This window comes from Cyprinus carpio, unplaced genomic scaffold (assembly GCF_018340385.1).
Source record: "Cyprinus carpio isolate SPL01 unplaced genomic scaffold, ASM1834038v1 S000006479, whole genome shotgun sequence".
Taxonomy (NCBI): Eukaryota; Metazoa; Chordata; class Actinopteri; order Cypriniformes; family Cyprinidae; genus Cyprinus; species Cyprinus carpio.
The window spans coordinates 913886-928031 of NW_024879154.1; the positions used below are offsets into that span (position 1 = coordinate 913886).

Below are 14146 nucleotides of genomic sequence, written 5' to 3' on the forward strand. Positions count from 1 at the left end.
TCCACAATCGATGCCAGTGCAAGCCAGTGCTTTAAATGGGCCGGGGCTGGGGGGCGGCTAATAGCCTCGGACCTGAAGCACCAAGGCCAAAATAGCGCTGCATTTCCACAGTTGAGGCCCGCATCATCTGCATGCGCTTCACCTAAAAACCCACCCTTTACACGCCTCCCAGGAACAACATCATGCACAAACCCCATCATTTTACCAACAAAGAGAAGTTATCAGAAAACGAATAAGAAATAACAACGATAACATGATAAAAGCGGCCGTTTGTTTCATGCTAATGAATTATTTAATCAGGATTGAAAAATGTAGTCACACAGAAATAAGCGTTATGGAAAATAGCCTGCTTATTGGTCAGTCGAGTTTGTTTCTGTTTACTTGTAGTCACAGTAGCCTTCACCATTTAATACACCTTTAGAAAGAATGATAATTTCACTCATGGTTTAGTATAAAAGCTCCCGAACTAAAAACCATGATTGCTATTTTTTATGACCTGGCTATACGCGGAGCTAAACTCTCGAGATGAACTGATGACAGATAAAATGGACTAAAGCAAATTACACGATTGTGATAAAGAATAAGAAGCTGACGTCTCTGATTTCTTCTATAAAGTAGTGGTCGCATTACCCTGTTTACTATGGTAAGTAACATGGCTAGCGTGATGATCTTTTGCAGTGCTTATAAAATTTTCTGCCGTTTAATGTGATTAGAATCCACATTGGATCAAGTTATTCAAAACACCTCGCTACTTGACGGAAGTGATTTATAATTTATTTTAAAAAGTTTTTCAATGCTGGTGTATAGGATGTTGTCTTTTTGCACTGCTTCAGATCCGTCTTTTCAAAATATTGAGGATCGGCCAGAACCGCATTGTCATTGTTAATAACCACTGTTATAACTAGATAAATCTTGGTACGCTGAAAACAGTGTTTTTTTTTTTTGTGGTCTACAACAATAAAAATGTTTTAAAGGAGCACAGGTCACCCAAAATGAAGCCCCTGTCAGTAATTACTCAACCCTCACTGGTAGTTTCAAACCGTAACATTCCCTTTGTTTCATCTTCTGGTAAAACGCGGCTATAGAAAGGTGTCCAGGGGTGAACTTAGGGATAGGCCCCTTCGGGCTGTGCCCTTTTCGCCATGCACATGGAAATGGTGACACCATAATATAAATATTCAGTATTCTGCTTAGCTAAAAATACAGATTCTGTAAAATCATATACTCAGGTCACTGATTCCACACATTTAGGGTGCATTCACACTTGTCACGCTTCGGTTTTGATTAAAAACGTCACCCTGGTGCAATTGCTCGGTTAGTGAGATTCATTTGAGCATGTGTGAAACGCTGCCATCCGAAACCCTGGTGCGCACCAAACAAGGCGGACCGTGACCGGTGATAAATATGGTCTCAGTCCACTTCCAAACAAACTCTGGCGGTTCCTATGATTATCTGTAAAATGGCACACGGCACCAAATACTTCGAAACAATAGCAAAAACATGAAGTAATTGCCCAGCAATTTGATGCTAATTGCGACCATGATTTTGACGATGTGGTGTAGCCAAAACATAAATGAGCAAGTGCAAACGTGGACCAACACCGACGAAAGTACCTTTGATGATCTCCCTTGTGAGTTTCCAGGTGCTGAAACAAGGATATCGTTCATACACGGCAAGAATTAGGCGCAGCTTAGTCCAGCAGACGGCATAGGTGGTGTTTCGAGCTTCAAGTCGGCACTGATCAGGACATCGGACTTATGGGTGCTATCGTATCATACACCCACAGTGCCACTTTTAACTCTAACGCACCTTTTGTTTAGGTGTTCAGTGTGAGTTCCGTCACAATATATTTTGTCATTCAAGCCTTTAATTCAATCAGGTTGTAAACATGGAACACTATGATAACTTTAGGTTCGCTTGTCCAAAAATGCCATTGTGGAACGCTAAGTGGACCAGGCCCCAAATGTATAATTTTCCTTTTGGTCCGGACCAAATGAACCAAATGAACTGAACTACAGTGTTGAACACACCCTTACAAAGGTTGAAATGCGTTCATTTTTAAAAGTAGGCCTCTGTCACTTAGTTTCCAATAGTTTTAAAATGCATGTTTAATGGCAGTGCAATAATTATCCAGTTAAGTAATGCAGCAGAACCAACGGCTGCTTAATTTATGCCATTTATGTGGATTTCACTGTTTTTAGCCGATACAGCCGAAGTAGGGCTGTGTGATATGGGGAAAATATCTAATTGTGAATCTAATTTTTTTGATAGATATTGCGATTGTGATTTGATTTTGCAATTTTAATTTGCAAAGTCAACCTTCAGATCAATATTGTCAATGTGCAATCTACCATTTTCATGCCCACCAATAGAATCCAGCAATAGACACCATTATAGTTTACATTATTGATGTTGTTCCATAAACAAATTTCGGGAGGAGCATGCCGGATAATTAACACGGCCAGTTCATCATTAGTGATTACACACCGTTTACCCATCCGCTCAAGAGAAAACACCTATAAATAATCAAGTACGTCCTACTTTGTTATCTCTCCACTTGCAGAATTCGGTTCGCATCTGTTGCCATCTTATCACAGACCCAATTTTCCGTCCAACGTTAAGAAATCTATACCGGGAATTTTTTCAGATTTGCCAGCCCTATGATAACTCCTACCCCCGCCAAACACGGCCGCCGAGCCACCGCACCAGGCGTTATCGCGACAGCTGCTCTTCTCGACCAGCCACATGCTGTGGCCAATAGACTCCGTGCCAAAGCCCCGAGCTTCATCGCCTCGCCCTCGACACAACCATTGTCCCGCTCAAGACCCGGCCTCTCCTCGAGCGCTGGATCGCGGCAGCAAGCAGGCATTCAACGAGCCTGGGCCCACCCCAGATCTCACCTGCAGCAAAGCCTCACTCGCTTCCTGCCGCGGCTCAGCCGTTCACCGCGGCTTTTTCCAGCTGCAGCGCAATTTGAGGCCTGCTTCACACTAGCGGCGCAGACCGTGTGGTTGCAATGTAAAAAATTTTTAGAGTTGTCCATCCACACTGGAAAGTCTGAGGGCATTACATTGCCTTACTGTGCATGTATAAACCTCACCGAGATGATAAAGACATAAGTTTCATGCAAATGTCTTTCCTGGCAGGATCAATTTATTTATGGAAATATTTCACCAATTTACTGGCGCCTTTTACTCAGAATTGATCTAAAACGCAACTGCCCTCGTGTTTTCCGCAGGACAGTCAATTGTGAGTACATTTTCTGTTGGTCTTTTTAGGACGCCATATGAAAAGAGTTACAGTAAATATCTTTAGAAACAGCGTGAAAGTGAATGGCACATAACTGCAAATTAAACGTTTACTGCTATAAACAGGTCTATTGTGTACAATGTGCAGTGTTTCCACAGCCTTACTTACACTCTATTTGTGGCGGCACTCATCCCCCGCCCCATATAGACATATATGCAAATTAATTTTTCTGCCAGCAGGGATGCGCTATATAAGAGCGGGAGAGCGGGAGAGATACAGGATTCTCCGGTGATGGCTGCAAAAACAGCTCTCACAAACGCTGCCTTATCAAGCATTAATGCAAAATGAAATGACAAATGAAATCAAAAATTTTCTAAATACAGTCGGTTTCCTTCTGAAATACAGTGATATAAAACAACCACATCGGTTTTTTGATTTTGAAAACCTCAAAGCCTTTTGGAAAAACTATTTGTGGCGGTCAGTTCATCAGTTTTGATATGTGTTACAAGACTAAACATGCTTCATTTTCAAAAGCCTCTGTTTCCACAGTTCATACTTCAACGTGAAAACCGCATTCCCCTCTCAAAATTTATTTCACTCTGAGAGCTTTTAAAAAGGCTGGAAGGCCAAAACGATAGGAAAAGATTCTTTTCAACAGGAACCGTATTAATTTGTGGACAAGGCTTGAGGAATTGTCAAATCAGGCAACCATATTGATAAACCCGCCAACACAGTAGGCTACCCAGGCATTTTTAGCTTGCCCCGTCAAATGTTAATAACCCTTCTACTTTCCCACAGCCAACAACTACAGGAGCCGGAGCAAGCATGAAGCTGCTTCTTACTTGCAACACCGGCCCACACATCCCAGTATTTCCATCCTGTTACTTCTAACCCCCTTTTTTCTTTTCAGTGGTCCTCCTGCCGCACGTAGGAGACAGTAACAATAAGGTGGCCTCTGCTAGCAGTGCAAGCTACACAGGTTCTTCAAGACAGCATACACCCCAACCCCCTTCCCATGGTCTACAGCTACAACAGCTGAAGCTAACGTGAGGCTGCCTCCATTTGTAAACCTGCCCACATCTCTTCCGCTCCCCTCATGCTACTAATAACCATTTTTTTGTTCAGTGGCCTCCAGCTCCCCTAGCAAACGCTAGCGTGAGGCTGCCTCCGCTAGCAGTGCAGGCTGCACACAGGGTCTTCAGGATTCCCTTCCTGTGGACTACAGCACGTGAAGCAAAGTGCGAAGCTGCTTCCGCTTGCAACACAGCAGACCCTCACATCTCAGAACCTTCCTCCTGCTGCTACTTACCCCTTTTTCCTTTCAAGTGGCCTCCAGCTCCCGTAGCAGACACTAGCTGAGCATGCCTCCGATAGTGGTGCAGGGACCTATCCACACCCCTTTTCTGACAACCCCCTCCCCTATCATGGCCTGCAGCCCCACAGGTCTAACCCCAGTGTGAAGTCACCTCCATTAATGGGTGCAGGCCCCGATGCCCGCCATTCACCCTCTCTTTCCTCCCCTTTCTTCGCGCCTGGAGCCATCCCAAGCAGCGCTAACCTTGAAGGCATTTTTTGATTTAGCCTGTCTTTTTCTTGGGATGAAAAATATGTCAGTTAATGATATTTTTTTCGTCTTCATTGACTAAATTAACACTGATCCCAAGCGTAAGCATGCCCCCACAAGCGGCTATGGCAGCGATCCTTCCTCCTCCCCCCTGCATGCTTGCCCCTCCTTCTCTCCATCCCTCCGAACACTCTCGCCTTGGAACCACCCCCTTGAGCCAGCAACATCAGGAGACACAGATTTTGTCAAAAGGCAGAGGCCTTCAAGATCTATGTGCGGTCAGACCGATTCTTCCATATCAGAAGCTCACCGAACCCTCATCAGCCGACCCCTTTAATGCTGTTCACTTAAACTCCTGAACAACCATAGCTAACCCCCTTCAACATCACCTAATCCATCTATGACGGCTCATCCCCACTCCAGCTGTCCCAGCAGCACTCCGCACCCACAGGGGCCCCACCCAATTCCCCCACTGTCGCAGCAATGCCCTCTCCCCACAGCAGTTCCCGCTCCCGCAGGAGCCTTTTTCTCCCTTTCCCCACTGCAGCAGTTCCTGCCCCTGCAGGAGCCTTTCCGTATTTCCCCACTGCCGCAGCAGTGTCAGCTCCCGTAGGAGCCCTTTTTCTGTATTCCCCACTGCCGCAGCAGTAACCACTCCCGCTGGAGCCTTTCCTGTCTTTCCCTACTGTCGCAGCAGTGCCCGCTCCCGCAGGAGCTCTTCCATATTTCCCCACTGCCGCTCCCGCAGAGGCCTTTTTCTTCCTTTCCCCACTGCTGCAGCAGTGTCAGCTCCCGCAGGAGCCTTTTCTGTATTTATCCACTGCCGCAGCAGGAGCCTCCATCCATATATCCCCACTGCCGTAGCAGTGCCTGCTCCCACAGGAGCTCTTCCATATTTGCCCACTGCCGCAGCAGTGTCAGCTCCCGCAGGAGCCTTTTCTATCTTCCCTACTGCCGCAATAATCGCATCTTCAGCAGGAGTTGTCATCTCTCTCTTTCAAGTGGACGCTTCCACGGAAGTCAAATTCTCTTCCTAGACACTGCCAAAACAATTATATACCAAAGGACGTCCAGCACCCATCTAACATTAAGGCCAGCTTTTTGGGGAGTCGTAAATGTGTGTATCTGGCTGCTGTCCTGTTCTAATTGCTTTTTGGGGAGCACTCTGGGCTGGGCCAGACTCCGAGCTCAGACCCCTCTCCACTCGTGAAGTGATGTTTCATAAACAAATTTCGGGAGGAGCATGCACGGATAATTAAACACGGCCAGTTCATCGTTAGTGATTACACCGTTTTACCAATCAGCTCAAGAGAAAACACCTATAAATAATCAAGTACGTCCTATCTTCGTTTTCTCTCGACTTTCAGAATCCCTCCGCCAGCCCGATCTCGCACCTTCAGCCAAGTTTCTACCCAGCTCAGGCACTCAGGGGAGCACTTTGGGCTGGGCCGGACCAAAGTTTTTTTTTTCAGCAGGCAAGATTATAATGGTATAACTACTTTTACAGAATTAACCTAATTACTGAATTTCACTGGAATGTTTTGTTTATTTTTTATAAATGAACTGTATTTCTTTAGTCAGTTATTAAAGTATTACATGTGTTATTGTATTGTATTTGGGATTTTAAAAACAAGTGGAAAATGTGCTGAATGTTTCATTTCATCCAAGTGAAATTAGCAAGCAGTTAAACTGAATTTACATTTGCATTTTAAACGCGGAGCCTGGCGTGATTCGACGCGGGTTGCGCGCGTGCGTCAACACTCATCCATACTGCCAGATGTGCTCATGGAGATTTGCGGTGCAGGGCCGTGCACGAATATAACCGAGCGTTACGAAACAGGCTGCGGGAGTGCGGCAAGTGTGAATGGCTCGTCCATGACGCAGGATCCGCACCGCGTGGGGGAGAGGGGAGCGAGTATTAGAAGTATTTAGAGATATAGGCTGTGTGTGCGGTATTCTGAATTGGGAATAGCGAACATGCATTATAAACTTATTTCAAATTAATCTGTTGGGGAGATAACATTTAGCAATTGATATGCACTGTGAAACAGCTCTTGCAAATCACCCTTTTTTGTTCGCTGTCTGTCGTTACGAAGCTTAAGTTACATAATGTTTTTATTTTGTTTTAATTTGCCTAACTATTGATCTGACCCCGTAGACGCCATAATCCCACTATGTCTCTCTTCTGCTCTCTGTTTGTTTTTTTTAATGGTGGGCGTTTACGCAGTTGGCTACAGCAGTGCTGATTGTGGAGAACGGAGGTGCGCTCACTCTGTTGGTTAGTAAGACTGCCAATCAAAGCCTGGCAGTCATGCATATGCTCTGGAACAGAGTAATATCTCGTCCACATCGCAGGGTTTTGCGATTAGCAAATCGCAACGTCTCAAATCGCGATTTCGATTTCGATTATCAGACAGCCCTAATCCGAACCCCAATGTATAATTTGCCATTCTGCATTCTGCTCCATCTTGAAGCATGCAGAGGAAGCCAGAAAGCCACCTAGGGAGCAGTGTCTCTTTTGCAGCTCAATGTACTTTTAATAAGCAACAGCAAGCTGAATTTTACAATAACTTATTTAGATGTGTCAAGTTTCTGTAATATAGGTATGTTCATTTAAAAGTATTTGTGTGCCACACTCTGTGCTCCTGCGTAAGTGATGTGACAAAAAAGAGGAGTGGCTCCACGAAATCTAAACACAAGTGGTAACAGGAGACACATTTAAAATGACTGTTAATACCAGGAGGAAACTCTAATGCCTTTCGACTGACTACTTGTGACCGGATCACTGATAATCTTAATACATAGCGATAAATTTTTAATATGATCCCATTTTGTACCACAATATATAGTGGCAGATATGTTGTTACACCCTAGCAAAATTCAAGTCAATGTCAAAATGTCAATGAGTAAACAAATCACAAGAGTTTCTGAAAAAGTCCATTAGCATTAATTGCAAATTCAAGTTATTTAAATACCTGACAGCAATATCTGGCAACACTTTTGGGTAGTCAGTTGGGTAAGTGCACAGCAATGTAATGCTCACCTATCAGGAATTAAAAAAAAAAAAGAAAAAAAATTAGAGATGGACAAAAAAAAAAAAAAAAAAGTTAAATGATGAGGAACACAATGTTTTAATGTATTTTAATGTATTTCACATACTTACTGCAGGGTTCTCCACCTTCAGCTTGATGTTGAATTGGGGTCTGATGCTGGGAGGAGTATGAGCGGAGCCCTCCACATAAGCCCTGAGCTCAGCATGGGAAAGCTCATCCACTTGTAACTCTTCTTCACTCGGAAACATACTTAATAGCAGCTCTATCTCTGCAAATTGTGCCTCTGCTTCCTCTGAGCAAGTCATATTTTGAACATGTGTGTATCAAACTCAAATCCAGTGTGCTTGTGGAACGTTAATTCATAAACTGCCAAGACAATAAAAATAAAATTAGTGGGTAGAATGGATGCAAGCATAATTAATAGTTTTCATGTGACGTCACACCCTTAGAAAGACCCAACTCAAGGGCAAAACAACACTTTTTACTATGTACTAATACTGATATTTAAAGTCCAAATTCAGCTTACACCTAGCTGTATGTAGATGTTACAAGTGCCCAAAACTTGCAGTTTGTTCACATACAGTATCTTTACTGTTCTTCTTGAGAGGTGAAGGCCCCCCAACTGAGCCTGCTCTAACTTCCGGTTCCTGTCTGCCATGCTGCTGATTGATTTGCGATTTGTTTTCTCTTTGAATCTGAAAATAGAGACACCAGCCACCATAGTCCAACGTTTATCGGGAGTGAGAGTGCCTGACATCTTGGCAAATTTAAAAGTGCTGGCTAATGCTAAACGTAAATTCAGTAAGATTGTTATTCATGTTAGCACTAATGATTTTCAAAATTGCTTAAAACTCAAAATTATTTAAATATGTAAACAATTACAGACTGTGAGTCAAAAGCGGTCAGACTGTCCTTGACAAAGTTGTAAATGCCCCACTTTATAGAAACAGACACCGGCATTGTAGGCTACTCTCACAGGAAACAGTCCTCGTCCTCCATAACATGCGCTAGGGCTGTGCAATTAATCGCATCGATTGTCATTGTCATTTACATTTATGCATTTAGCAGACGCTTTTATCCAAAGCGACTTACAGTGAATTCAGGCTATACATTATTTTTAACAGTATGTGTGTTCCCTGAGAATCGAACCCATGACCTTTTGCACTGCTAAAGCAATGCTCTACCACTGAGCCACAGGAACACTAACATTGTCAACTGTCAATTAGGCAATATCGCGTTCATAATTGCAGATGAATCGCATGTGATTTCGAACGCGATATTGCCTAGCTTGTCAGTGAACTACGAACCTGTGTAGTGAAAGTCTAAATCTAAAAGCAGGTGTTTTACTACTAATCACGGGACCGCCTTTACTGACGAGATGACATATGACAATCGAATGCAATTAATTGCACAGCCCGAAAATGCACTGCACACATCTGAATATTTGGGTTGAATACAACAGTGTTGTAAATACAACTAAACAACTGATTTCTAGTTGTGTCCTCTTTTGGAAGGCCAAAAAAAGTAATTTCGCTTTCACAACGAAACACAGCGTCTCCACAACATGGCACAGGTGGCAACAGCGAGAATAAAAGTTATGCCTTGTTTCTTTGCATGAACATTTGGGCGGTGTTATGCAAATCTTCCCACATCGTGATGTAGACATGTGGGGGCGTGTTTGAACGAAGCATTTTAGGAGGGCGTGGACAAGTCTTAACTTTTATAAAGAATATCTCTTTGGATTTGAGACTTTAGTCTTTGCAACTTTACAGATCTTCTTTATGCACCAAGAGCTTGTAACATTCCAAAGAGAAAGGAAAAATTGAAATCACATCATACGACCCCTTTAATTGTTGTCGATTTTAATATCCATGTAGATAATTAAAAGATGCATTGGGATCAGCATTTATTCTATTATTCTAAATTCTATTGGGGTTAGACAACACGTGAGGACCTACTCGTTGTCATAATCATACTTTAGATTTAATACTATCACATGGAAATTATGTCAATGGCATTGAAATTCAGCAGCAGAGCAATGATATATCATTATCCAGTCTAATGTATACTCCACATAGCTAAAGCTGCAAACTCAACTCCTTGTTACAAATATGGTAGAACCATCACTTCTACAACAAAAGAGTTCTCTGTAAATAATCTTCCTGATTTGTCTCAATTCCTCAGCATATCCAATACCTCAGAAAAAACTTGGTGTAATAGAAAACTATCGACTCTCTTCTTTTTGGACTTTTTGAACTTTAATTCCAAGATCGATACTATTAGAGATAAAATTATAACCATGCAGCTGTCTGTCAGCTACAGTATCACATCAGACAGTGCGCTATAAATTCCCTGAGGAACAATTCCACTCATTCTCTGCTACAGGACAGAATTTTTATTTTTTTTTATAAATTATGACATAAACTAAACCAGCAACATGTATGTTAGACCCTATACCATTTAAGCTACTAAAAGAGGTGCTTCCAGAAGTCATAGATCCACTTCTGAATATAACTAATTCATCAGTGTCATTAGGATACGTCCCAAAACCTTCAAACATAGCTGTTAAGCCTAGCTGTTAAGAAAAAAAAAATTCACAATATTTCCTGGTATTTATTGCGATAATGGTATCAATGATGATCTCCAAACACCAGCCTTTGCAGAAATAATTTTCTTCTGTAAAATATCAGATTATGTTATGTTTAAGTTGTGTTCCAGTGACTGTGCTGAAAAACATCACATAACAACAATTACACATTAATAATTGAAATCAATTACAAGTTTAAAATGTAAGCACAGATTTTGTATTTATTTATACTCTCATGTGTGCAAACAGTGGCAAAATTTGTGCAAACAGCAAAAGTAACAATTCCAACCATGTCTTCAGTTGGGATACAAAATGACAAAACAGTGCAACTGCAAATAAATCCTAATAAAGCAACAAACATGTTAAAGTAACCTGATAAAGTAGTTCATCATGAATCAGTCAATGACATACTCTTAGCATGTAAATAAAATATTTATGTGGAACATGCTATCAAAAATTAGGTAGTCTAAGTTTTCAACACTATTGTCTCATGGAACAAGTTGTAAAAATAGTGCAAACAATTTATCAAAAAGTAACAATCCCGACTATGTCTTCAGTTTGTTTACAAAATAGTACAAAACACACAATAACGAATTAAAAAACAAATCAATAAATTAAATTTAAATAAAAGTTTAATTAAACTGTAAACACTGATATACTTTTAATTTGTAAACAAAGTGTATAAATGAGGCTGACATGAAAATGTCTGGTAGTGCAAGTTATATAACAAACATACTAGTGAAGTATGTGATTCACCAGCTTTCAAAAACAGAACAGGGCTCATACCTTAAGATTTTTGGTCAACAAGACTAACATATTCACTGTAGCTGGTTTCAGAAGAGACTTCTGGCATGTTACTACATTTCCAGCAGTGCTGAATACCCTCTCTGAGGGTGTCCCTGTGGCAGGGTATCATAAATACTTTTTCGCTAAACGACTGATGTTAGGAAAATTCACTTCGTGTACCTTCCACCACGTAAGGGGATTGCTTTCACAATCTGCAAGTGGCCCGTGCAAGTAGTTGTTTAATTCAGCCTTTTTCACTGGTCAAACACTGATCATCTCAGCAACTGGTTTCTTGAAAAACTTCCAAGACTCTTCCTCTGCCTTTTAGATGCACTCTCAGCTTCTTTTGTTGATCTCTTGAATACATCTATAGAATTCTTTAAATTACTATTTAAAAAAAAACAAAAACTCTTTCATTATGTAATCCGTAAAGATGCATTTCTTTCTAAAGGCACGTCCAATGAGAAGATGGCAAGTCAGGTTCATCAAATTAATTTTTGCAACACTGACTCAGAAAACATTAGCTTATTAACAAATAATTCAACTCACTATTTTTTTTTACTTTTTTTGTTTGTTTAATAACTTTGTTTTTTTGTTTTTGGGGCCGCTGTGCCAAAATTGTGTTTGCATTCAGTAGCCTATAAGGCAGCATTTTTGTGCCACATTGAAAAATAACGGAATAAATAATATTAACGTCATAATATTTTAAGAATAAAGTCAAAATTACGATAATAAAATTATTATATTGTGAAGTAAAAAAAAAAAAAAAAAAAAAAAAAAAGGTCTGTTGCATCCATCATTCCTTTAAATTGTTTTTTTTTTTTTAAACGCTGACTAATTGATTCATGGGGCATTCTTTTTTATTAAATTTTTCACATTTATTTCAAAATTCATTTGAATATTCATGTTTACTTCATGCTACAATTATTAAATAGGAAAATATCATTGATTCATATGCAGCTACTGAACAAATGATCTCACTACAAATTAAAGAGCGTAAAAAAAAAGACGTTTACCTTTTGTATTTTATCAGAAAACTGACAGAAGGCTGAGACTCAAAGCTGTGATTATTGGGTGGCTTGCATGCTACAAATAATGAATGGACTTGAAAACTTTAAACATCATTTCCAAGCATTAGCCTATACCGTAAATAAAACAGCTTGTGAATAGTCACGATTCACGTAAAGTTATTTACAAAAAAAATCAACAATAGGGCCTAAGTTAAGTTAACCGACTTGGAGCCCATAACGTTTGGGGGGGCCGTACAAGTTTTTTGCATATTGGCCCAGGGCTGACTCGCTACGCCACTGTCTCCCCACAACTGTGATCATAAGGTTCAGTAGATAACAACACATGAACAACAGGCTACTATATGAGCTACAGCCTTATTTTAATAGACATGACATTTGAAAATGAAAATGTGTCAAACTGGGTAGACCAGTTTTAAAACATTTTCAAATAGGCCTATGTATAAACATTTATTAATTATTAATCAATATATAGGCTATTCATTTGAACAGGAGTAGCCTACAAGAAACTGCTCTTGTATTAAGTAGCTGGCATGAAAAACAAAAAACAAAACCTGAACTCTGAAATAAGACATCTGCTGATTGTCTAGTTTTCAGAAATTAGGTCTACGATATAGTAAATTATATTTTTTTTCTTTAGAGACGTGTTATATTAACTATTACCAGTAAGTTCATATGCGCTCCAGTTAACATTAGCCTATAGTATTAAATTGTATTATTTTATTTAAACTGTAACTGTAAATATATTTGCAGGGCTCTAGACTAACTTTTTCCACTGGTTGCACCAAGAGGGTCTGGCTGCAGGCTTGCACTTGAACTCTCAGACTTGCATTATCAGACTTGCACTCTCAGACACTTGCCATTCCGCTGGTGACATCACTTGCAGTCTTTATTTTTTATTACTTTTTGATTGAATCTCCCAAAATTTTACAACAGTAGCCAGGTGGTGAAGACAAGAAAAAAGAAACTAAATTACAATGTTACTTGCTCTCGCCCTTTTCTTTGCCTTAGCGGTTCCGGGTTTGCAATCGACAGACACAAATCGTGCATGTTGCCAATGGAGACAAGAAGCTGTGGTGGTGAAACAATTTAAAACTAATTTAGTACTATAACATACAGGGTCCAACTTAATTTGTTTCATGCTAGCTAATTTTTGGACAGAGGAAATTTGTTTGATCTATTGCTGTAATTTTTTTGTTTATCCGTGGCCAGAACACCAGAATATGAACGAACACTTTAACATGGCTTAATGTATTAAGATGCTTTTTAAAATATCAAATTAAATATACAATTCATTAATATAATGAATATGTATATAGTATTTTCCTCACATACCGCAAAATGTGGCATAAAGGCCAAACTCAATATGCTTCTCTACATTATTAAAATACATAACTAATATGTACAGGCAAGCAGGTGAGCCCAGAATAAACGCAGACGCTTTTATCCAAAGCGACTTACAAATGAGAACAATAGAAGCAATCAGACCAACAAGAGAAGAACAACAGTATACAATTGTCATGTCTCAGTTAGTCTAATACAGAACACGTAGCCAGGCTTTTTTTTTTTTTTTTTTTTTTTTTAAGAATATGCTAGACAAGAAAAGGTCGTTATTATATATTAAAATAATTCAGTTTTATATGTGAGAGCAAAGAGCAAAGTGATTATATTTCATTTCAGTTTTTTATTAAGTTAATTTAGAAAAACGTCTGGAGCTTTTTTGGTTTGTTAAATATAAGTTTTAGTTTTTTTTTTAAGTAACGACCAAGCGGCCAGCGTTAGACAGTAGTATTGTCACGGTACCAAAATTTCAATATTCGGTACCGATACCAGTGAAAATCCACGGTTCTCGGTACCAATTTCGGTACCAAAGCAAAAC

The 14146-nt window shown here is 40.1% G+C and overlaps 1 protein-coding gene across 1 annotated transcript in view; it reads right to left on the minus strand.

The window, feature by feature from the left end:
- Window positions 1-14146, minus strand: part of LOC122143653 (RWD domain-containing protein 2B-like) — a 38586-nt gene that overhangs the window by 16461 nt on the left and 7979 nt on the right. Inside the window, exons 2-3 of the mRNA XM_042754225.1 lie at window positions 7977-8232; window positions 7789-7856 (exon numbers count right to left, since the gene is read on the minus strand). Of these exons, the coding sequence (XP_042610159.1) occupies window positions 7789-7856; window positions 7977-8171 (263 nt within the window). The 5' untranslated portion in view covers window positions 8172-8232. The remainder of the gene's footprint in view (window positions 1-7788; window positions 7857-7976; window positions 8233-14146) is intronic.